General features: G+C 43.3%; 1 protein-coding gene across 1 annotated transcript in view; it reads left to right on the forward strand.

Moving 5' to 3' along the window:
- The first annotated feature begins 535 nt into the window (after positions 1-535).
- The window catches only part of CA8 (carbonic anhydrase 8), a 52,763-nt gene continuing 28,564 nt past the window's right edge, over positions 536-24,734 (forward strand). Inside the window, exons 1-3 of the mRNA XM_066625953.1 lie at positions 536-614; positions 4,042-4,233; positions 9,716-9,840. Of these exons, the coding sequence (XP_066482050.1) occupies positions 536-614; positions 4,042-4,233; positions 9,716-9,840 (396 nt within the window). The remainder of the gene's footprint in view (positions 615-4,041; positions 4,234-9,715; positions 9,841-24,734) is intronic.

Here is a 24,734-nt window from a genome sequence, read left to right on the forward strand (position 1 = left end):
AGACCCATTGACTCTAATGGGACTTCTGGGATTGGGCTGTGAATCTGTTGCTTTTAAAGAGCTGTGTTGAAAGCAGAGCTACACACACAGACTCATAGTTCTGTAGCAAGCCTGTTAAAAATGCCATTTTCTTTTTCAAGATGTAAAACATACAGATCTCACCAGTTCTGGTGATTCCCTTCAGTAAAATCTGTCTTTTTTTAGCAGTCTTGTTACTTGCCTACAATGACTGGATCTCCTTTTCTCCATTCCTCTCTCCCTTTGCCTGATATTTCACCCTGTCACATAACTGAATTCAATTTCAGCTTGCAGTTATCCAGAAACTTAAAGTGACAGGACCTCAGCGAACCTCCAACCTGCTTGACTCTGGTGTGTTTGTCACACAGTCAGTGGCTAGGGAGTAAGTCTTCAGCTCCTGCTTCACACACACACACACACACACAGCCTGTCTGAGGAGCACAGACTTCCGCAAGGCAGCCTCACAGAGGGACCCAGAGCACTCAGAGAGAAAGAGGAGCTGGGAAAGTGCTTGCTAATGGCTGACAAGAACTACATTGAGGAATCAGAGCCCTTGCCTGAGAAAGAGGAGACTGTGGAATGGGGCTATGAAGAAGGTAAGGAGATGGGTTTAAGGCTGTGGGCTGAGAGAGGGAGCTATTTCATTGTGTGAGAGGGAGAAAGTGGTGTGAAATGTATGAATCTACCCATGCCCTCCATACATTTTGGCAAAGCACTTGGTGTCATTTTAGCATATATTTGTGTATGTGTATACACACACTTTTATGCTCATAAGCAAAACTCTTTCCAAAGAGTGACTCACTGTCAATCTCAGCTTGCTACTGAATCTGCAAGGGAGCGTTTTTTTATTTAGAGAAAAGCATTTGAAAGCTATAGAACTGTTTTCACAGTACAGTCCTCTCTCCTTCTGAACGCAAAGATGCAATGCAAACACAGTTGCATTTTCACAATAAGTTACACATTCCCTTGCTGTGTTTGAAACTCAAACATTGTAACTCTGAGAACCAGACAGCGCTCCTGGCTGTACACAAGAAAAGATGAATTGCTTTGGTTACTCTTCACTGTCCAGTGAGCACAGACTGTGGAAAGTCAGAATGATTTCTAATCTCTCATTTTTGATAATCCTCGCTGTGTTTAATAGCACAGGTCATGAAATGAATGTGTCAGGGAAGACTTGTATAGACAGGACACAGTCCCTAGTGGTTAGTGATTGGCACCCACCTCCCTGTACCATCCTTTTTTTCTGGGTAAACTGGAAATAAACTGTGGAAAGGTCATTTTTGCTGCCACCATCCAAAGCTAGAGAATATCAGGAAAGGGAAAACCTCCCTCCCTAGTTAGCAGGGAGCCCCCCAAAATGCAAAGGGGGGCTTAAAATCAAACAATCAAACACCCTTAAAATCAAACAAATATTGAACCCTTAAAATCAAACAATATTGAAATGTGATGGTCTGAGACATATGACAACCTGCTCCCTTCTAAGTGAACTGAGACCAGGCAGGTGAAACCAGAAAAAGGCAAGAAGTTTATTTAAAAGGTGGTTCAGCATATCAGATAATGGAAAGGAAACTGCAAGGATAGAACAAGATATGGGCGATCTTACAAAAAGACAGAAATGGGGGGGGGGGAGCAAAGTTTGGCCAGGATGCTGAAATGCAAGCGGCAAATAAAGCTAAAACCCTGCCATGACTTAGGGCCCAATCCTATCCAACTTTCCAGCTCTGGTGCAACCACAATGCAGCCCTGAGGTAAGGGAACAAGAATTCCCATACCTTGAGGAGGCCTCTGTGATTGCCTCCCCCCCACAGTATGTAGTGCATGTCCCACTGGCACAGCTGCACTGGCACTGGAAAATTGGATAGGATTGGGCCCTTAACTGGGTATGATCCCTACTCTACTAACTGTTCCAGGCCCCCACTAACTGGCACCCACTTAACAGCAAAGGTGAGCAGTTGAGACCCCGCCCCCCCAGCATCAGTTGCTTCTGGTGTTGGGCCTAGGCTGATGCACGAAGAGGGGGTGCAGGAGTCTACTTCTAAAATTTATTAACTACATTTTATCTGTGGAATTGGGTACTGCAGGAGGTCACCTGAGCTCCTAAATTTTCTGTTCTTGGAAATCAGGTGGGCTTCACTGTCCAATGACATGGCTCAAAGTCAAGTCTTTTGTTTACTGGACAGTTGGGGAAGAAGCACAGACAACACACTAGGGCCACAATCCTAATCAACTTTCCAGCACTGACACAAGGACAATGCAACTCCGAGGTAAGGGAACAAACTTTGTCCTACCTTGAGGAGGCCTCCATGACTGCCCCCCCCAATTGCAGGATGCAGCATATGCCCCACTGGCACAGCTATGCCAGTGCTGGAAAGTTGGTTAGGATTGCGCCCTAGGGCAAACATGGCTACTCACTTTGAATGACCACCAATCCTGTGGAATGAAGGTCTCAAAAAGGTGAGAAACAGGCAGAAGGGGTGGGGGGAAATCTGGGATTTTCACCTCAGTATGATTGAGGTTCAGGATGTTTAAGATCACAGCATTATTTAAACAATAGTTATAGTTACATTTCTTAATGGAGTATATTGTATATAGCGATCTTGGGAGAGAGTGAAAACAACAATTTTAGGCACCCACAATGGTCCACTGAGACAAAAATCTAAACATAAGTGTTGGATAATACTTTTATTAGAGGCAACTAAAATGCCACTATCAGTGCAACCCTAGGCATGGTTACTGAGGAGTAAGCCCTACCCAGTTCAGTTGGACTTACTCCCAGGTAAGCCCGGTACCTACTACCTTCATAGGTTACAAGCCTAGGCACATGTATGTGGAAGTAAGTCCCATTGAGCACAGCTGGACTTACTTTTGAGTAACATGCATAGGTCTGGGCTGTAAGGTGTAAGTCAGGTTTCAAGTTTACTAAAAGTTTTTCAACTGGATGTTATGCAAAACAATTGGGAGGAGAGCTGCTACATGAGAGTGGTGAGAAGTAACACTATAGTTTGTAAGATGGAGTGGAGGAGATATTATGTCAACTCGGCATGAAACTAGATGTAGCAATGGAGATGCTTGAATGTGTCTCTATCTTTAAAGGACCCATCTAGATTAAGATCATGGTATGAGGAGAGGGAGCCTAACCCTTTCCCTCTACACTGTTTTTCAGCTACTCTTTGCAGTACCATCTCCATGGTAATTTAGTTTGTCCCTTAATTAGATTAGACTCAGTTAAGTGCCAAAAAGATCTTGGACACAAGCATGGTCTATCTCCTCTTTCCCACCATCTGTTTAACATTCAGTTGGAAGAACAGTTCTGGTGGACTTGATAACTTTTTTCACTGGGTTGTGACTTTCCAGTTGGTCCTGATATGGGCTAAGAGATGTTTGTTGAATTTAGCTTCCATAATCAGGGTTTAACTGGACAACTCAACTGGCTTAGAAAATAATTCCTCCACCAGATCACATTGGCTGGAGAGCATAAGAGATGTTCTGTACATATGACTTGGTTCACTACCTAGATATCTGGAATTGTTTATTCAAATGTATTCCTTTCCTTAGAGATTCCTCTGGCAATGAACACTTGTCTAGCCTTTCTCCATACTTGAGAGACATGTTACAAGGACCAGGATTGTTTGAGTTCATCTTTTTAGGACTCAAGAAACTAGCATCAGTGAAGGGATGAACTAGGTTGTAGTCAAAGAAAGTGCATCCCGACTGAACATCACTGAAATCAATAGGACTTCAATTATTCATCTTGATTAACTTGATATCAACAGTCAGGATTTTGTTTCTTTGGATACAAACCATTTTGTCTACCACCTGCACTGAAGCAAGCTTCTTGATTTAGCAAGGCTGCAATCCTAACCACACTTTCCTGACAGTAAGCCCCATTGAACAAAATAGGACTTGCTTCTGAGTAGACCTGATTAGACTTGTGCCCTAAAAATTAGTTTATATACAATTCCAACCTGTGATTCTACTATAGTATTGCATTTCAGCATAATGTGTTTTGATTTATCTTTCAAGGAGTTGAGTGGGGTTTAGTATTTCCTGATGCCAATGGGGAATATCAGTCTCCTATCAACTTGAATTCAAGAGAAGCCAAATTTGACCCCTTGCTACTAGAAGTGTGTTTATCACCAAACTACGTTGTGTGTCGTGACTGTGAAGTCATCAATGATGGTCATTCAGTCCAGATCCTATTAAAGTCCAAATCAGGTATGATTTCCTGCTGTTTACTCTTTTTTTGGGCATATGTCCAGTCTAATACTCCTGTAACATCATAATCACCATTATTGTTATCCACAATAACAGAGTAGTAAAGCATTTGACACATTAGCTTAATATTTCTTATAAGCATCCTAAATGTTAGGCACAATTATGATGTCTGCATTAAACAGGTAAGCACTCTGATTGAGAGAATGGCTTTCCTATGGCCTTAATGGTTGAGTTGAGATTTGAACAAGGATGTTACTGGCTCATAGCTTGCATTCTTAGACTCTGCAGTACACTCTAATTTCATTTTTGTTCTTCATTATATAAGACACACATTTTTGGCTCAGTCTTCATCTAAGCTTTTGCGGAGAGCTCTTGGAGAAGACTTGGGCTACAGATGCTGTTATAGTGCAGGATTAGTCACATGCAAGCTATCAGGTTGCAGAGAAGGTCCCAGAAGCTTTCAAGGTACTAATGTCTGGTCCTTCAAGCATTTTAAAGATGTGTGTCTTCAGCCACTGTCTGGCTGGTTTCCTTCTGTTTTCAACACATGCATTAGGGAAGCATAATGCTATAACTGGCTCACAACCAATAGAATATCAGAATTATGTGACAGAAGTAACTTTGTAGCAGGCACACTATTCTTCATTTGTTCCATCTGTGCTCTTCTTCTTCGGTGTGTCTGATCCATTCCCAAACAGCTGGTTCTGCACATTTGGATTCTTTAAAAATAGGGATCCACAATTTACCTGTTACATCAGACACCAGCACATGGGATTAGAAAAATCTAAGAAGTTTTGTATTTAACAAATGTTTGGCCATCTTTCAATGTCATCTAATAGCTGGGGGACAACAAAGAAAAGTCTTATTGTCAGCATGAAACAATTGGGGAATAATAATTTATCTGTGGCAAGTTCCCATACTGGGAACTTGCAGTTCCAAGTTGGAAGAAAATGTGATGCATTTCTTAGGGCAGCTTCAGAGTCAGACTCGATGAGATCTTAAATGTGTCTTGAAGCCCATGTTTGAGTTTTCCTTCCCCACCTCTTTTAACTAACAACAGCCAGCCTAATCGGATCTTGATTAGGATCCAGATTGGAATTATATTGGAATTAAAGTGGGGGTAAAGGCTTATTAAAAACTCTCTCCCCATGTTGCAGTCCCAACCCTGATCAGACTTCCATGACTTTACTTCAGGGAAAAAACAGCAACACCCAACCACTCAACTGTAATTACACAATGAATCCTATGTGGCACTGCCGCCGCTGGACCTTGTGGACCTGTTGGCTTCTTGGCAGTTGCAAAAGGCAATCTGGAAGTGTGTGTAGCCATGCACTTCTGGACCACCACCAGAGGGGCCCCGTAGGCCTGTGTGCAGCTGCAAGAAGTTGGAAGCCTGCCAACAAAGGTAATGTGAGTCAGTGCGGTAGGCTTAATGGGGGAAGAACAAGGGAAGGGCTGGGGGTGTGTTTGAGGTGCGAGGGGCTGGCACCCGGCATGGGCAATTTGTGCTAGATACTATCCCCTTTGGTGCCAGCTGACACATCCCCTTTGTCTCTCAGACTTGTGCCAGCTAAAGAGCTAGTGCAGGTCTGAGGAGACTCATTGTGGGGTGGGAGGCTTATGGAGGGGAAAGGAGATTTAAATCTCCTTATCCCTTCTAGAGCCTCCTGCTCTGCCTCCTCTCTGGCTGGATACAGCATATACCTTTTTGGCATGGCTGCACCAGTGGAGGTAGGGGTGGTGGTGAGAGGATAGGATTAGACCATTAGTCTGATACTCTGGTGCAGGTATGGTAGTGGGTGGCAATGTGCACATTCTGTAGGCATAAGATACCAAAGAAATATTTTATTCATTTTCTGGAGGAGTAGACTAATTCAGTGGTTCCCAAACTGTGGGTCAGGACCCACCAGTGGGTTGGGAGCTGATTTTTGGTGGATTGTGAAACTGACTAGCTGATAGTTGACAAGGAAAATGTAGTGAGCCCTATGAAAACCAAAATAGAGCAGCACATGCATGTTTATTCACGAGGAGATGAATGTGCTTCAGTCTAATTCAAAGGCCAGGCTGAGAGAAACACAGTGCCGCCAGAATGGTCTTGATCTGATGAATGCAGGTCCCAACAAACTCTTGAGACAGAAGTCTCCCACCCAAACTGACAAGGAAACTATATTGAGACCTATGGAAAGCAAAATGAGTCACACATGTGCATTTACTCATAAGTAGGTGAGTGTGCCTCAGCTCTTAAATGGGGAGAGTGGCCACGTACATTACCTCAAGCTTGTGGAGAAAGGGCAGGTAAATGCAGTGTTTTCAGGAAAGTTCCAGATTCTCTCTCTCTCTCTCTCTCTCTGTGTGTGTGTGTGTTGGAAGTCTCCGAGGGTAATGTCAAAAGGCTGAAAAAAAGGAAATCTAGACCCCTTGAATGATTTGTTTTCCCCAGAGTCAGGTTCATTCCACAGAAACATTCGACGCCACCATTTGCTGGTTGGCAGGACTGCTTTGAAACCTTTGGATAAAAAGCATTGAGGTTTGTGGTCTTTATTGGTTCAAACTAAGAAGATTTGTCATAGTCAGAGGCTAAAAGCCAAACCACCATGAATCTTGTATATACGCGTAGAAGTATTGCCCTTGCAGCAGACAGTTCTATTCCTCCTTTATAGTATTTTCTTCCTTTGATGGTTCAGTGAAAAGTGCCAGACTGAATAAAGAATTGGAGTTCTTTGGCACCTGAAAAACCAAATAATTTATTGCAGCACGCACTTTAACAGGCAATGGATTACTTCATCAGATACTTGTGCTGCAATCTATCAGACTGTCCGAAAGCTATAACAGGGTGCTCCATCTTTGTTGTTGCGATATATGAATTAGTGTAGTGGTTACCAAACTTTTTAACAGTACTTTTTAAAATGACTATGGGATCCATCTAGCTTTACAAGACTAAACAAAATGTCACTTTACCAGCTTTTCAAGGAGTCTTTCATATCCTCTTTACTTTGGTGGAGGGGCCACCTTCTGGAGAGTTTGCTGAGCTCCACATTCATCATACTGGAACCATTCGCTGGCCTTACCTTCCCCTTTACCTGGGCTTCAATAAGAGCCAAGGCACATTTGCTTACTCATTTGTGGCTCAGTTTCACTTTCCATAGGGCTCAATGCAATTTCCTTGTCAGCTTGGAGGGGGGAACTTCCTTCTTAAGAGTTTGTTGGGGTGTGTGTTTATTGAATTTGGACCATTCTGGTGGCATTGCATTCCTCTCAGCCTGCCTTTCAAAGTGAATCAAAGCATATTCATCTACTCATGAGTAAATGTGAAAGTGTGGCTCAGTTTTAATGCCCATAGGGCTCAATACATTTTCCATTGTTAGTTTCAGTTAACAATCACCAACAAGCTGGTCATGACCCCCTAGTGGGTCGCAAATTCACAGTTTGGGAAACACTGCATTAGGCAATGGGATAGATAAAAACACAAAATTTAAGTTAGCTTAAAAAAGTTTTAATGATACTAAAAATCCTAAAATTAAGGTTGGAATCAGCGCCTCTGAATTGTATAAGAAACATTAAAAATTTAACAAACAAGTGTGTGCACACTGTAATTATTGTACAAAATATATCACCACCTGTATCCAAAATCTCACTAATTCAGACCTGCTGTGGTGGTAGCAGCAACAGAATGTGTACTGTGTGCACATTTCCTAAAATGGCACCCTTCCAGTTCCCCTGCTGAGGGTGCATAGGAAGTGAAGACAAGTCATAGAACTGACATCTCTAGAGGAACTGTTGAGTAATATAGAGGTTCAGTAGGACTGAGCTATAGACTTCTCTCAGTACTGATGTGTAATTTTTGAGCCACAGGTAGAAACCAGAGGTCATGGTAGAGCAAGCACATCTTTGCCTGCAGATGGTCCCAGGTCCCTACTCTTCTACCCCACTTCTTTTGCTTACCATCTAGCCCAGTGGTTCACAAACTTTTTCAACTGGTGGCTCCCTTGACCTACTGGACCACTGGCCACAGCTCCCCATTAGGGCCACAATCTTATACATTATACAGGGTGGCAGGTTTTTCATGAGGATTCCTCAGTTCCCCTGGCTAGTTTCCATGGCTCACAGTTTGGGAACCACTAATCTAGCCTATAGAATTTGAAAAGCATGTCATTTATCACATTGCTATTTTTTAATTGGTCCGAATAAAGGCATTACCCTACTTTGGGCCTTGAATCTTTTCTAACTGCTGAATATTAGGCAAATATAGCATATTGCTTGCTTTGACTCACATTCTGAGCTTAAAGAACACAAGGGCATTCTGTACCTAAAAGACCTGGCCGGTGGCTTCACACAAAAATATTCTTGCTTAACCCATTTCTACGCAGCCTACACATTTGATCCCTGTTTTGTATATGCAACACTGGGCAGAAATGGCTTAACAAGATGTTAGCCACTAAGATATAAAGCTTGTGTAAAGTTTTTGTTTTTTTTAAAGTAGCTCTGGCTTGCTCACAACAACCAAAAGTTGCATAGTACACCTCCATCAGCTAGTAAAACACAGACCTGCTCTATGGTTATGTACATTCCACACCTTGGGGTGATAAGAAAACAGCAACGTTTATTTTTCATTATGACAAACTGTTCTCCCTTGTAAATATAAGAAGACCGCAGGATACTATTTGCACGGAAAATATGCAAATATCTTAGAAGTTTTCAGACACAGAGCAAAAAGAACTAAGGCTGCAGTCCTATAGACAGATTATTGTGTGAAAGCCCCATTGAACACAATGGGATTTACATCCCAATATGTTTATGCTGCTGGAATGAGCGTTCTGGTGGTTTAAACAGCTTTCTTGCAGTCGCAAACAAGACAATGCTGGCAAGCATAGCTTGGCCACTGCTGCAAGCAGAAAGCACCAAGGTCTGTGTGATGATGGACACTGATAAGACCTCGCAGTGGTCAGGTAGGAGGCGAGGAGGGGGTGGAATGGGGCTGGGATGGATGGAAAGGGGAAATGATGGGGGCAAAGAAGATGGTTTTTTAGGCCTGGGAAGGGGGTGGATTTGGCGGCAGAGGTATCTGCTGCATCCTAATCCCATCCCAGGTCCAATCTGCCCTCAGTGGACTTGTGCAATGATATTGCTAGCACAAGTCTGAGTTGACTTCATGGTAGCAGCGGGGGCTTATCCTGGGGCAAGGGACAAAATGTTCCCTTACTCTAAGGAGGCCTCAACATGCCAAACCCTCCTGCAGGATACAGCAGATGCAATGTTGGTGCTGCTGCATTGCCATGCCGGAAGTTAGGTAGATTGGGCTGTTACTTCTGATTAGACATTCATACAATTGCACTGTAAGTTGGTTAATTGTAATTTTTACCTCCCCCTCCTCTCCACTTCACCTTCTCTATAATATGGATAATTCTGTAACTCTTTTCTGAGAAAATTTTCAGAAAATTGCTGGCTATGGCTGTCACCTGTTTCAATCTGTGTTCTTTTGTAGTGTTAGTAGGAGGCCCATTACCTCGGGGCCATGAATTTGAACTGCATGATGTTCGATTTCACTGGGGTAGAGAAAATCAGCGTGGCTCTGAACACACTGTGAATTTTAAAGCCTTTCCCATGGAGGTAAGTGTGATCTCACCTTGTATATTTGTATTTATCCTCAGCACGTTAACACATTGCCTAAAAGCCTGTGGGTTTCATTTTAACCCAGCAGCTTATTGAATTATAATCAAATTTAAAGGCTGACATTTGAAGTATGTTTTGGGAATTTAAATATTCGCGTATGGTGTTGTACCTCCGGTGATTAATTGGTCATAAAGTTAGAATTTTATTAATGCGGAAGTTAATAGTACTGCATTACTGCCATGTTAGCGATTCCTGTGTCACCTTCACTAATAGCTGGAACAAAGAGATGCTGGTATACTTTGCTTGCTCCATTATGAATATGTGTAAATTGTGCCATAATAATCAAATTCATGAAAAGCTTTTGGTGTTTAAAACCTGATTAAAAATAAGTTAATGCGGGCTAGGGGTGGCCAGCTATGGCTTGTGAGCTTCTTGTGGCTCTTTGACAAAAAATGCGTGGCTCTCAGAAATACGTTGGCTGAGCTCCTTTGTGTATCACAATTAATATAAAAAGTAAATAAGAAATTTACTTTCTTATTTAGTATCAAAGCATAAACTGAGGCATTATTTGCCAGGTATAAATCAGTTTAAATTCAGATTTCACTGGATTAGAACATTAAAGTTCACAGTGAGTAAATACTGTATGTTCAAAAATGTAAATTCTTCTGAAATTTTGCAGGTTTCAAACATTTTTCTTGAGGCTCTCAAAGCACCTGAAGATTCTCATATATGGCTCTTACGTTAAGTAGGTTCAGCCACCCTTTTAAGTTTTTAGTGAAATGCAGCGCTTCAAAAAGGGCTAACCATAAGCCTAAATGTGAGCCAAGTGTGATGTTTCAACTCCATGCATGCAAGTATGATGCTGGCTGGTAGTATTCAAGTGTTTCTTCATGCTATGCAGTTAATCTTTTATATTATAAAAGCCCTTTCAGTGCATATTTGTTTGGCTTTAAATACTTTCATGCTATTTGCCTCAATCCCTTTAGAAGCTTCAAAACAAATTTCCTTTCCATTTTAATTCTTTGTGGGATTTCTTATTAAGCACTGAGCTGCTGTGATAAAGACTTGTTTTCAGCGCTGTGCCAAAGGAATTTTTGGGTTCACTTCAGACACACAAAATTAGCTTTGTGCCATCGCTGAAAAAGAAGCATGAGAAAACTGAAAATCTGCACAAACCTTGAATTTTTTTGAAACAATAAAACATGGAAATCCTATTCAGTCCCCTTTAGAGTCTCGGGAATCCCCCTTCCACATGGTCTTCCATGCCACAAAGTGAACTGGACATTCATCTTAAAATAAAAGCAAAATCACTACATGAAATCCATATAAAAGTACAAGTTTAAGCAGAAGTCTTCATTCTGAACTGTATGATTGTTGTGTAATCACTGGTGTTCCTGGCTCTCTTGCTGCTTGGCAGCCAGGAAGCCAGTGCCACCCCCCGCCTCTCCCGGAAGTAACTGTGGTGACATGTTGATATCGCTGCTATTGATTCTGGCCAACCACCACTTTTTTCTGCATTTTTAATAAGCAAAAGAATCCACCTGGCTTCTTTTGCCATGAGAAAAGCAGGTTAAAAAGCCAGCTTTGAAAGAAAAAAGGGACAGCCATGTGAAGCAGCATGCGTTTGCTCTGAATGGCCTCCTCTTTTTCAACATGAAAGAAGCTGGCAGTGCTGCCGGCTTCTTTTGCATTTTTTTTTTAGCAAACAAAGCAGGTGACAAGGGGAGGACAGTGGATGGCAGGGTACTTGTCCCTTTGACCCCCCGCCCCAGGTACACCACTGTGCATAATAGTCCAATATTGCATTCTATTAAAGAATCAATTTCAGAAATGTTGTCCCACACCTTCACAAAATGTGTCAGGAATCCAGGTTGGGGAAGAGCAATTTGGAGGGGGAGTTGCAGAGGGGAAAAAAAAAAGATGGGTGGGAAAAGGATACTACCCTTGCCCCCACATCTCCTTTGAAAATCATTTCTCCCAGAAGTTTCTTTTCCATAAACAACAGTCATTGGAATAAAACATGCCTTTTTGTGTCATTTCTTGTTTCATTCTAAGTATGTATAGAATTTCTGCTACAACCAGATCCCATTCATATTTACTTGGAGTTTAATGGGCTTCAACAGCAGTGCTAGCTCCAGGTTTTAGGGGACTGTTGGCAAAATGCCTACATTATGTACCCCTCCCGCTTGCATGTCCTCTCCCTACAGGCATAATTTGTATCACCACCCAGAGGAACAGGGCAAGGCTAGAGACGATTGCAGTGTCTTCTCCTTACTCTTGTAACTAATCACATGCATGGAGAGGGCAAATAAACAGGAAACAGCAGCAAGAGGCAGGACTGGGAAGGTATCTGGAGTCAGCAGAGATCCCACTCCCAATCTGGCCCGCGCGGAGCCCCTAGTTTCCAATGGGCCTCTGGCCCCCCAGAGATTTGCTGGAGCCAATGCTGGCCCAACGCAACTGCTCTCAGCTTGAGGGTGACTGTTTGACCTCTCATGTGAGCTGTGCAACAAGGGCTGCTTGCTGTTTGACATCTGTGATGCAGTAGCAGCAGCGAAGGAAACACCTGCCTTGCTTTGTGCAAGGTCTTTTATAGGCCTTGAGCTATTGCAAGACCTTCATTCATTCATATAAGTTTTATCTCTAATATATTCATTTATGTAAATTTATTCAAATTTTATTCCCGGCCCCCGCTACATTGTCCGAGAGATGATGTGGCCCTCCTGCCAAAAAAGTTTGGACAGACCTGCACTATAGTGCTGAAAAGTCTGATGGGCCATCGGTGGTGATTATTTTTCCTGTTGATAAATGGTTGCTTCACAAATTACATACCTACATAATATGAAGTTTTCCAGAAAACCCTGAATAATCAACCTCAAACCTTAGGTCAGTGATTTTCAACCTTTTTCAGCTCACGGCACACTGACAAGGTGCTCAAATTGTCAAGGCACACCAGCAGGTTTTTGGCAATTGACAAGGCACGCCATGCGGCCAGTGGGGAATCTCCCCCAAACTGTGCTCCAGTCCACTGCGCCTGCCCAGAAATCCAGGCACAGTGGCTGCTAGTGCGATGGAACCGACACTAAGGTGAACAGTATGGTGTTCTCTAGCACAGCATATTGCTAAACTGCAGAATTATTTTTCCCTGAGAAGCCTGGAATATCTTTCTAAGTCTGATAATAAGTAATCTGGATAAAATTTTAAGGAGAAGGCTAACCATGTGGTTTCAAAAGAGATTTAACTAAATCGACGAGGAGCTTTAAAATGGAACTAGCTGTGTTAGCAGCTCAGTGGTGTTAAATGAATCTTTTAATCTACTAAAGCCAATGGACCAAATGGGGGTTCCAAGTGAGATATGTGTCATAAGATGCTAGCTTTGAATAGTCACTGTGAATTTTTGTCCTTACTTAATTTTTTGGCAGATATTTGCAGCCATCAAGAATATATCAGTGTAGTAATCCTCGAGACACATGATTTGAGAGGAACATTATTTTTCAAAACGTAGCGGAAGACAATTTTGCCAAGTTGCCTTATATTTTTCAGTTTCTGTGGGAATTAAACAACATCTTGTATCTATGAGACAATACATTATATTCTTCCTGCGCATCTGGGAAATTTGTACTCAAGGTGAGGACATTTGGGTTCATGGCCTGGCAGATTAACGAATCTAGAGAGAGTTTTCACTGTGACCTCCAGAACTGACGTACTTGAAATAAATTACTGTTGTCTTGACAGTATCTCTGCTCATGTGATTCAAAAGTTCTTTGTTGTTTTTGTGACCTAATGTGCAGTAAAGACTTAAAAAAAAACCCCATAAATCTTTTTTTTTTTTTAAACTGCATGTTGCTTTGGAGGAACCATCCTAAAATAACACACACTACAATTAGCTCAAGTTCTCACTCTACAATTAACATGTTTCATCAACATTATCTCCAGATGTTTTGATTCTAAACTTGAAGTACTGTATAATATAAGAAACAGAACTGGCCAAAGAGCTCCTAAGGTAAAATGCCAAATGTTGGTCCCTGACCAAAGAGGATGCTAGCTGCTGCCTAGACTGTTCCTGCCCCCTGGGTTCAAAAGAGAAGAGGAAATGTGCAGGACAGTGGTGAGCAGCAGTGACTCCTTGACAATTCTTCCACTCCATCCCTCTCTTCCTTTTCAAATCCAGAGAACAGGGGAATATGAGAAGGGGCAGAGACAGGCAGGGGTTTGTGGATGGGCTGTCCTAGACAAGAGGGATTATCTCCTTTCTAGGCTATACACTTCTGAAGGAAGGAAGACTGTTCTGATAAAGACATTTCAGTTCTCTAGCAAGATATTAATTTGTCAGAATATGTGGTGTTTATGGCTATGAGCACTGTACATTCAATTCCAGTGTGTTAGGAATTGTGCAAAGGTATGCTCATCCTCTGGCAGCAAGCCAGATGCTCTCTTAGAAAGCTTCAAGCCAATGCTCTCTTAGAAATCAGTGGATCAAATCGCTCACATAGGCAGTGATTCTCAAACTGTGGGTCTGTGGCCCACCAGTGGGTCATGATCCAATTTTTGGTGGTTTGCGAAACTGACAGGGTAGATTAGGCTATGTGCATCGAGGGTTAAACAACCTGCTACTGGGGAGGGGGTGGAGCACTGCTGCCCAATCACCGTTACAGCCATAGGAACCTGAGCGGCTGAGAAAGTGAAATTTCTTTTTTAGGCGGGTCCTGATGCTAAAAAGATTGAGAACTGCTGATCTAAGAGAGATCTGTCTACATTTGTTGCATTGTACACGGAAGTACAGGCATGCCCCCTTATCCACGGGGGTTCTGTTTGGGTGCACGTGGGGTTACAGGTGCTTGGGGGCCTGGACCTGATCCACTTTGAAACTGAATCTGTGGATATGGGATCTGCAAGATGAGGGGTCCCCTCTGTATTCCAGCAGAGGGAATTCTAGTAGAGTGAGAAGGAACTGCACATTTCACATTTTTCACATTTATATGCAGCATCAGATATAGGAAGTAGACAAAGCCATGCAGCACAAACATTTACACAACAGTATAAATATTGAAGCAACTTTTCCCAGCACCAGTATTGAGCTTGTCTGTTCAAGTGCACATACTCCAAGTTTCCATTTCAACCATAGAATAGAAGGATGCATTCTGTGAAGCTTTGTTCAGAATTCCCAGACAATAAAAACATTCCTTCTGGGAGTAAATAGTTTTTGCTTCTGTTAATATTACAAATGTCATGACATAGTTAATGTCTTACTAGGTGGGATGAAAGAATAACTAAGTACCTTATATTTCTTACTGCTTGCATGACTTCATGAAAAATCAATGGGGACCAGGCGATTAGCAGAACCTTGGCATAGACGTAATGGGAAGTCCAGAAGAGCTGCACTTTTCAAACACCGTGTCTATTCTTATGGGTGTCCATGGCTGGTTGAAATAAATATATTTCAACAATACTCTTTTGTTGGCTGTACATGATGGCACAAATGATCAAAGATTTGGTTAGGTTTGTTGGAGCAAAGTGGTTTGAGGACTACAGTTTACACTCTGCTCCTGCTACATGAGAAGGGAACCATAGCAGACGTTTCACAAACAGCAGTCCTAGGGCCCGGTCCTCTCCTCTCCCAGTGCCGGTGCTGAGCTGCAGTATTGGATGCTGTAAATATGCCATAAAGCACGTTTATGGCACCAGGAGAGCAAGGCGCACAAGTGCTGGGCCCAGAACTGGGAGGCCAAGGCGGAGGGAGCCCCAGTGTTAAGGCGCACCACCGAGCAGCGGGGTTTCTGGGCAAGAGGAGGGGCGTTCTGGGACGGGGGTGTGGTGGGCGGTGGCACCTACTCTGTCAGATCCTATCATCTGTTTCAGGCTGAAAAGCCTGATCCGGAGCTCCTCCAGTCTGTGCTGGCAAAATAACCGGTGCAGACTGGAAGAGACCCATTGCAGCCCCTGCACCCTTACTCAGGAGAAGGGAACGAAAGTCCTCTTTCCCCCAGGAAGCTTCCAGCATCCCTTTAGCTGTTTTAACAACATGTTAAATGCATTCAGTGTTTTCGCCATAGCAGATTGTACAGACAAGGTAAGTTTATTTGCTTTATAAAACTGAAGTCTTATCCTTAACCTTCCCATGAAGAAGAAGAATCAAAAGCAGCACTAGTAACTGATACCATCTTTTGATCCGACAAAAGACAGGCATTGGAGCTTAGCAATCACATTATTATCCATTGATAAGGTCTTCCAAGTACTGAGTTTGTTTTGTCAGGTTTTATTTGATACAAGTGGTGCATTCACAGGGCTTGAAATTGACTTTGGTCTCAGGTAATTTAGCAATGAGAGAAAAACTGAATGCCACAGCTATTAATTAACTAGGAACAGTGCAAATAAAATGCTTAACACCTTTGCACTGTAATGATTTAAGGAACACCCTTAGGGTGCATTTATGCCTGAGAAAAGCCTTTTTTTCCCACATCCCAGTGGAGTCACTGCTTAGGGGTCCACTTCTGAATTTGATGACAGACAATTTTTTTTTCACCAGGATGAATGATAGTATATAGTATTTGGCTTATCTTTTTTCAATCTTGGTCGTCAGTGATATTCCAGAACTCAAAGGAGAATTATTGGCCTTGAATTTAGTCTGGCAGGCAACATTTGGCAAGGCTGAAGGGGATTTTGAAAGGGGGTAGAGAAATTCAGAGATAGCTTACTATTGGCAAGTGACACAGGGCCCAATCCTATCCAACTTTCTAACCCCAGTGCATCAGCAATGCAGCCCCTAGGCAAAGGAACAAATGTTCCCTTACCTTGTGGAGGCCTCCATAACTACTCTCCCACCACAGGATGCAGCGCAGATCCCATTGGCATGGCTACACCAGCGCTGGAAAGTTGGATAGGATTTGGTCCTTTGTCTCTTGTTCTCTTGAAACCCCCCCCCCCCGCTTAATTTTCTTTTTGGCAGCAGCAGGGATACGGAGTTCTTAGTAGTCAGTTTCCCTTGGTTGCCATGATTTCTGCCCCATGTGCAGCATGACTGACACTATCAGTCACGATGACCTATTCTCAGCCCCCCCCCCCCCCCAAAAAAAAACAAAACCCCGTGACTTCTCATTTTTGCTGCTGGAGTTCGAGATGAAGAAAATAGGGAGGACATCTTGGACATCCTGGCCATTTTACAATTTGTGCCTAGCCATACCTGGGGAGGGAGAAATTTCGATATGAACCCACTTGATCAGCTGGATTGACCCTGCTAATTGTTCTTAGTGTTCCAGGGGTAAGAGCAGTGGGTGTGCATGGCAGGGCTTTCCAGGCAGCTGTTCAGCACTGGGGCCCTTTAAATGTTACCCTTCCTGTGTGGGGACTGTTTTCCCATTAGTGGGTCCTGCATGAATGAAGTAGCCTTTAAATAACTCAGCCACATGGGTGGAGACCATGACACGGCTTATTCCTAGAGAACTGGCACTTCTCTGCAGGTGCTGATCCCCGGGGAAAACCATCATGCCATTGGCTCCCCCCTGCCTTCATGTTATGTTCAAAATGTTATCCATCCTGTGCAGTAGTGGCCATTTACGAGCAGCAGCTCCCACACTGGCCCAGTAATTTATAAAGAGCACCTGTCTATCTTTGTCTTTTTACTCTCTTCCACGTGCACCACAGCTTCCAGTTGTTTCAGAAAAATGGTATGCTTTTCCTTGAGGCACATTTGGTGATTTTTTGGGTGGCTTTTAGGAAAGCCAAGTCATTACTTGTATGTGTTTGAGGTCCCAACTGAGTGGCTGATAATATCACTGTGATGTTACAGGGTTGTGCTTTGATCAGTTTTAGTTTTGGTTTTATGATGCATTGTGGTCTATTTGTAAGGAGGGGGCTACTGTAGCTCAATGCTGTAGCTCAACTGAATTTGGGACTTTTTGCATGAATTGAATGCTCTTTAATTCCCAGCATCTCCAGGTAGAGCTGAGGAAAAAAGAAAAAAAAAGCAGAGCTGCATCAGTGCTGGAAAATTGATGGGATTGGGCCCTTAAGCATTAAATAATAGGTAGTTGAATTTGGAATTTCTACATCTTTTAACAGTTTGTCCTTTGCCAAAATGAGTGCATTCATGAAACACTGATTTGGGGCTATCCCACCAACAAATTCATTCTCTAGAACTGGCCCATTTTTCTCTTGTTTGCTGCTCTTACCCACTTTATCATTCAAAACCTTTCATCTCACTGAATTGTCACAATGTTTTCCTGCTATAGCTTTTTACTGTTCACTTGAAACCTGTCTGTTGTCTTTACTCGCTATCGCTGATTTCGGCTTGTAAGCTCACTTGGGCATAGCATTTTTGGGCTTGTATTGCTGTCATTCATACCGGGCATGTCACTGATGAAGGTCATGCTTAAAAGCCAGATTAATAACTTAAATTATGTATTATTTAGCAGAGTTTTATTGTAAGACCTTGGAAATAGAAAGCTATCATATTCATTGGGGATCCTATTTCTGTCACAACAGCAAAGCCTTTACTGAACATTGGCAAGTTATAAAGAGTCTTTTGGAACTTTAAAGACTGAGGGTGCAATTCTAACCCCTGATGTCAGTGCTTTCCAGCATGAAAGCATGACATGACAGCATGAAACATGACATGGGACATGTGCTGCATCCTGCAGTTGGGTGTCACTCACGGAGGCCTCCTCAAAGTAAGGGAATGTTTGTTCCCTTACCTCAGAGCTGCATTCCCCTTATGTCAGCGCTGGAAAGCAATGACATAAGGGGTTAGGATTGCGCCCTGACAGATGTATTTCAGTCTGAGTCTTCATGGCTTGCAGTCCACTTCATCAGATGCATCTTGCATTTGATTAAGTGGACTAAAGTCCATGAAAGCTTAAGCTGAAATAAATGTCAGGGTTTATTTTTTAAGGTGCAACAAGGTTCTGTTGTCTGAGGAATGGAAATGATTACAAGGAAGAGGATGAACTGTCCCCCAACTTGAGAATTACAGCATAGGAAGAGAAACTTAAGGCACCCCTTCCCAAACTGCATCCCAGGGTTGAACCTGAGCACTATTGTCCTATCTCCCATTGTTATATTGAGGGGACAGGGCGCCCAGGATTTGTAAAATGGAGCCAGGGAAAGAAGATGGTGCCACTGCCATCTGCTTCCCACTGCCTCCCAATTGGTGTGTCCATTGGGCCCTGGCCTGTAACTGGCTTACTGGCCTGGGTCACTGTGGGAAGGTATGACTTCACAGCATTGTGCTGGAGGCCAGCATATCTGGGAATTGTAAAATGGCATAGGGAGAAGAAACAGGATCATCTGCTGCTGCAGCTCTTCACCATTGCTCAGTAAACCAGCCAGGGCTCAGGACTCAATGGGGATGCTTATGGGAAAGTGGTGAGGAGCAGGCAGCAGCATGGGTAAACAGTGACCAACAATGAAAGAGAATGATTGTCCACCCACAGCCCAGTAAACTTTCCTAGCTGGGCACCACAGATGGAACCCATTCGGGAAAGCTAATAATAGATAGTGGGAGTCTTTCACTTCTATCACTTAGATATAGGTGGCAGCATGAAGGAGGACTTAAGAGTTAACCTACTGCCTAGTTTCCAGGTATTATCTGGACGGGATCATAAGTTGTGTGCAAATATGCTCTCAAAGTATGGCGAGAATATGCTTTTGGAGAACTGTGTAGCGCTTTTGCCCCCAAAGTTGGAGCCACCACTTTACTGGAGATCCCATCTTTTACTGTAGATGTCATGATCAAGCTCCTCTTTTTCCCATCTGTGGTTTCACTATTATACTTTGACATCAGCTTCATTACAGAAAGACTGCATGGGCAGATCATTTTGTGGATCACTTGTCTTCATTGTCTGGGTCCTTCAAGAACAGTAGTTCTAGTAAGCTCACCTATTGAGATAGGCATGAACCAATCCATTGGGCACTAGCGCATCTGAGAAGGTCAGAGGGTGGGGTGGGATGTCCAAATGGTTGTCAAACATCCAGTCCACAGTGCGGCAGTGACTCCAGTGAACCTGGGTTACTTAAGGTCAAGTAGCTTGGGTGTGTTCCGATTTGACTCCCTTGTAATGGATCTGCATGTGGTCAAGTTCTGCCCACCTCACCTGCTCTAGAAAGGTGTAATGGAGGAGAGGTGACACCTGAGTAAGAACACTAGGGTTAGTGAGAGTTAGTTAGGGATTTTATTCTGCTGTGAAGTTTGCCTGTAATCGATTGCTTGTATGTTTGTTAAGATCTGCTGCTGGACTCTTCCAGTGCATAGGCCATTTTTGTAAGCCTACTTGCTCTTTTTATTCTCCTCTTATGACCCCACCTCTCCCCTTGTATTTTAATACATTCTTGTTATCTTTTAATTCTTCACATCCCTGTTGTCAGTTGAACTCAGAGTTTTGCCCCAGTCCTCTTGGACCACTGACTACAAGTTGCAAATTGCTTTTCCGGGTCTTCCAAATAACCAGAAGGGAGGCTTTGGAGAATAGTCTCGCTCTGTCAGACTTTGTCCTTGTGGTGGCTGTGAAGTCTTAGCCTTTGGCAAAGGGGCAGAATTGGGGGGAGGTGGGAGGGAGCCACCTAGGCATGTTAAAATGTGCAAGTGGAATCACAGATTTCACTTTAAATAGATTTCTTTCATGAAGTGTACTGAGGATCAGAGCGAAAACAATGCTCTGGGGATTATGTTTAGATCACATAATTTAGTTCCACTTAATTCATTGGAACTAAATTATCTTGACTCTCTCATAGCGCAGAAGCAGTTTAAAACCAACTGTGTCAACATGGCTAAATAGGAGTACTTGAGTTGTTAAGCCATGGGGGGAAAAATACATACGCAGTGATAAAACTACAGATAGGCCTTTTGTTACCTCATAACAGAGAGATCCACAGTACATTTGTATGGAAGTGAGTGTCATTGATTTCACATCCTGGCGGTCTGATTTTATGCCACCACTTCAGCTGCTACAGTACAAGCAGAGCTTTGTCCCATTGCAGCTAAAGTAGCATTCTATATTATGTGCAGAGAGCAGAGCCATGCGGTTCTTTTCCATTTGCCTTTTGAAAATCCTGGGAGTGCTGTGCTGCTGAGTCCTTGCACGAACACCATGGCGGTAGGTTCCAGAAAAGTTGCTCTGTGTTAGCCCTTTGCAGCTGAGAAAACAAAGACAGTCTGGTGGGCTCCTTGAAAGTAACCTAATTTATTGTAACAGGATCTCCTGTAGGCAAGAGACAACTTAATCAGGTGCATAGAGGCAGGGATGCTACAGTGGCTTTTGAAAATGCATGATAAGGAATTATTGGTAGCCAGTCTCCCTCCTCTTCCCATTTCCATCATGCAGAAGAGTCATTTACAAAAAAAGTTATGTGGGTATTTAGATGGGGTGGTGCTAAAGCAATGTTAGTGCCTACAGCTTCAATAATGCACGGGGGTTTCGGCTGAACCTCCATTGCAGCACATATCATTGAGTTGGCCCATTGATCCACCAATCCCAGTTTTGCAGCAGCTGCTCTCCAGCTGGGGGAGATGGGGGCTGGGGCTGGGGATAAGAATAGGCCCTCAGTTTGGCTGTACTTGTCATAAGAGGCGACTAAACAGCTACCGGGTAGTTGGGACTCATCAGCCTGGGAAGGCAGCTCATGTGAGAGAAGGAAAACTTTGATCCCAAACCTCCACTGCCTTGTGGCTACATCCAGTTATGGAAAAGGCTTCAGGAGTCAACCTCAAGGCTAAATCCGGAACCAGAGTCCCTTAGGCAGTTCATGGCTGAACACAGTCACGCTCTGGCAACTCCTGCGACGCTGCTGGAGCCAACTGTATTGGCTTCTGCCTTTCTATTGGACCATTTTGGTGACATGGAGAGGGGGGATGTGCTGCGTGGGTAACAGTCTATCCTCCATATCTACCTTACCCAGGCTTTGCGCACTGGAGAGGACACTCTGTTCCAGAACCACCTTTCAGAGTGCAATACCATAGTCTTCCAAGACTGAAGGATGCCAATGCTCTCCAGCTGCAAGACGTCTTTCTCAGGCTTGCTGCCTGACAGCCTTTTAACTGTAATTGTCAGAGATTGAACCTGGGACCTCGTATGCGTGAAACATGCGCTCTGCCACTGAGCAATGGGCTCATCGTAGCTCATCAGGTGTGCTGTCAAATGGATCAGCAAAAGTACAGTCTGTATTCCACCAGGTTTGGTCCATTGCCTTCTCGTCATAGCTGGTGAAGAATATTATTCTTTTTCTACTTGAGGCCCAGTGGGTTGTAATCATGAGTCCCTCACATTCCTTTGTTACAGCAGAATCGGGTTACTCCTGCAAACAGTAGCGATGTCTGCAGCCATGAACAAAGGAGAGGGAAAAGTCACTTTGCTCCAGATTCATACTTGTTCAGTTCAGTTCTAGGGCACTTTCACTTGATTTCACTTTGAAAGTATACATAGTTAGCAAGGCTGAATTCTCATGCTTGCCATTCTTCCTTGCTACTGGTTTGCTACTGACTTCCATGCTCTACCTTCTTGCTACTTGATGCAGTAATTAGTGTTTTGGACCACACCAACATTTTTGCATTTCCATTAAGCATCCCACATACTGATTCTATGAATTTTAAATTTCTTCTTGCCCTGCTTTAGGCTGTTAAAGGTGGATGTAGGCAGTGAACCTTCTCTAGCAGTCTGTCTCTTAAAGTCCATTAATCTCATTGATGAGCTGCCCTTGGAAGCTAGATCCTGCAATCTTCTCTAGAGAGATTCCCAAGTTTTCAATGATTTAGCACACATCAAGAAAAAAACAGATGAACTATCCTGAGCTAGCCAAAAATACTTAAATACCTGGGGAAGAAGCTCTACATATTTCTCCACCATCACAGTGCATCTCACTGCCCTAGGACTATTGTACTCCAGTGCAATAATCCATTTGTGCACACAAGCGACGTTGACCGTGCTATTAAGATAATTTGTTTGCAAGGCATCTCCTTAACTCAACAAAATGCAGTTTAATAAGCCCAGATTGTTACGTTTGACAGAATGGAGTGTAATGGCACATGTATAAGTAAGGAGGAGGCAAAATTAAGCACTTTGTCACCCTGCCGTCTCAATGGCTCAGGTATTTCCCTTCTCTAAAAGACTCTTCCCCCTGTACAAACATTTCTGGATAGCCACTTCCTCTAGCTGCAGCACTAAACAGAATGAGGAGGAGGAAATGTCCTCCTAGAAAGAGAAATCTTCTAGGATGGAGGTAGATCTAGTGATATTGCTCAGTGCAACAGCTCTGGTGCTAGTCTTGCCAGATGGCTTGCAGTGGTCTAGATCAGGGGTGTCCATAGTTTTTGGCAGGAGGGCCACATCATCTCTCTGACACTGTGTTGGGGACCAGGGGAAAAAAGAATTAATTTATATTTAAAATTTGAATAAATTTACATAAGTTTACATAAATGAATATATTAAAGATGAACTTCTGTGAATCTAAAAAAGGCCTTGCACAAAACAAGGCTGGCCTTTCCTTTGCTGCTGCTGCTACTACATCACAGACGTGAAACAGCAAGCAGCGGAGGTAGCCCTCATCCCACAGCTCACACGAGAGGTTGAACAGTCACCCTCACACTGAGAGCAGATGCATTGGGCCAGAGCGGGCTCCAACAAATCTCTGGAGGACCACAGGCTCTTTGGAGACTGGGGGCTCCCTGAGGGCTGCATTGAGCAGCCTCAAGGGCCGCAAGTGGCCCCAGGGCCGGGGTTTGGTCTAGATTGTAGTCTACATTGCTGACATCTGTGTCTTGATTGAGGGTTAGAGTGTTCTTACCAGCCCTCTATCTTTCTAAGAAAGTATGTAGGTCTACCAGTCACAGCTGTTGTAAATCGTTGGTTCTGTCAATTTCCCACCACATATTTGCTTTTATCTCTTATTAATACATTATCAGTCTGAGTTTACTAGTACAGAACAGCATACTACAAGTTTTCTTAGTTTTTGCTGTTATCTGGGGGAGGAGATTTTCAAAAGGCAGTTGACTGCACACAAACTGGATCCTTTCCTTGAGTGACAGACGGTAATGGGGAAGACAGAATCCACATTGACTCCACTGCCCTTTTTGGGTGTAGTCAGTTAGGCATAGTTTTGGAGGAAAAAGAGGGCTACACTTCAATCTGGGGTTTCTATTCCTGGATGTTTGGGTTCAGGCAGCTGATATATCACTTCCTGATTGGTTTTCTTGCTTGTATGCTAGTAACAGAGTAAGGAAATCTGACCCTTGAGCTTAATGTAATATTTTTGTTCTCAGTGAACTTGCAAACTTTGCAAGTCCTGCAAGGGGAGGGGGGGGAACTGACTTTCTTGGTCAAAAGGAAACATTTATTTTTTTTATTTTTATTTCTTTTTAACAAGAGCTGTCCAGCATTGCTTATTCATTGACTAAAGCAGGCTTTCAAAGAGTAATAAATTTATTGGCAGTACACCCAGAGCCTGTGTCCGCTCTGCCTTCTCAGGGCTGTTTCATCTACATATAAAAAGATCTTGCTCTTGTGGTCTAGAAACTGAAAGGCACACAGCTTCTCCAGTCTAGCCCCGGGAATATCAGCAGTATTACCTTTTGCTCTGTGTTGTATTTAGGCGCACACTAAATTAACTGTGCACTGCCCTCTCAGGAATAACATAGCCTGCAGGCTTCTTCAGGACAGAGGTGGGCAAAGGAAGGACAAGCAAGGCCCAGATCCAGGTCACGAGAGATTTCATCAGTTCCTCTTACTTCTCCTGTCTATGGCACAATGTGAACACATCCACACACTAAATGACACTGGTGCTGCCTGCACCAGTGTAATAGCTTTGCATCACTGCTGTGGTGTGTGGAGAAGGAGGGCTCAAGGACACACTGGCTGGCTGACTGTGCTGGGACTGAGCATGAACAAGCCCTGCAATTAAAAAATGAG

The sequence above is a fragment of the Tiliqua scincoides genome, chromosome 4 (assembly GCF_035046505.1).
Source record: "Tiliqua scincoides isolate rTilSci1 chromosome 4, rTilSci1.hap2, whole genome shotgun sequence".
Lineage (NCBI taxonomy): Eukaryota > Metazoa > Chordata > Lepidosauria > Squamata > Scincidae > Tiliqua > Tiliqua scincoides.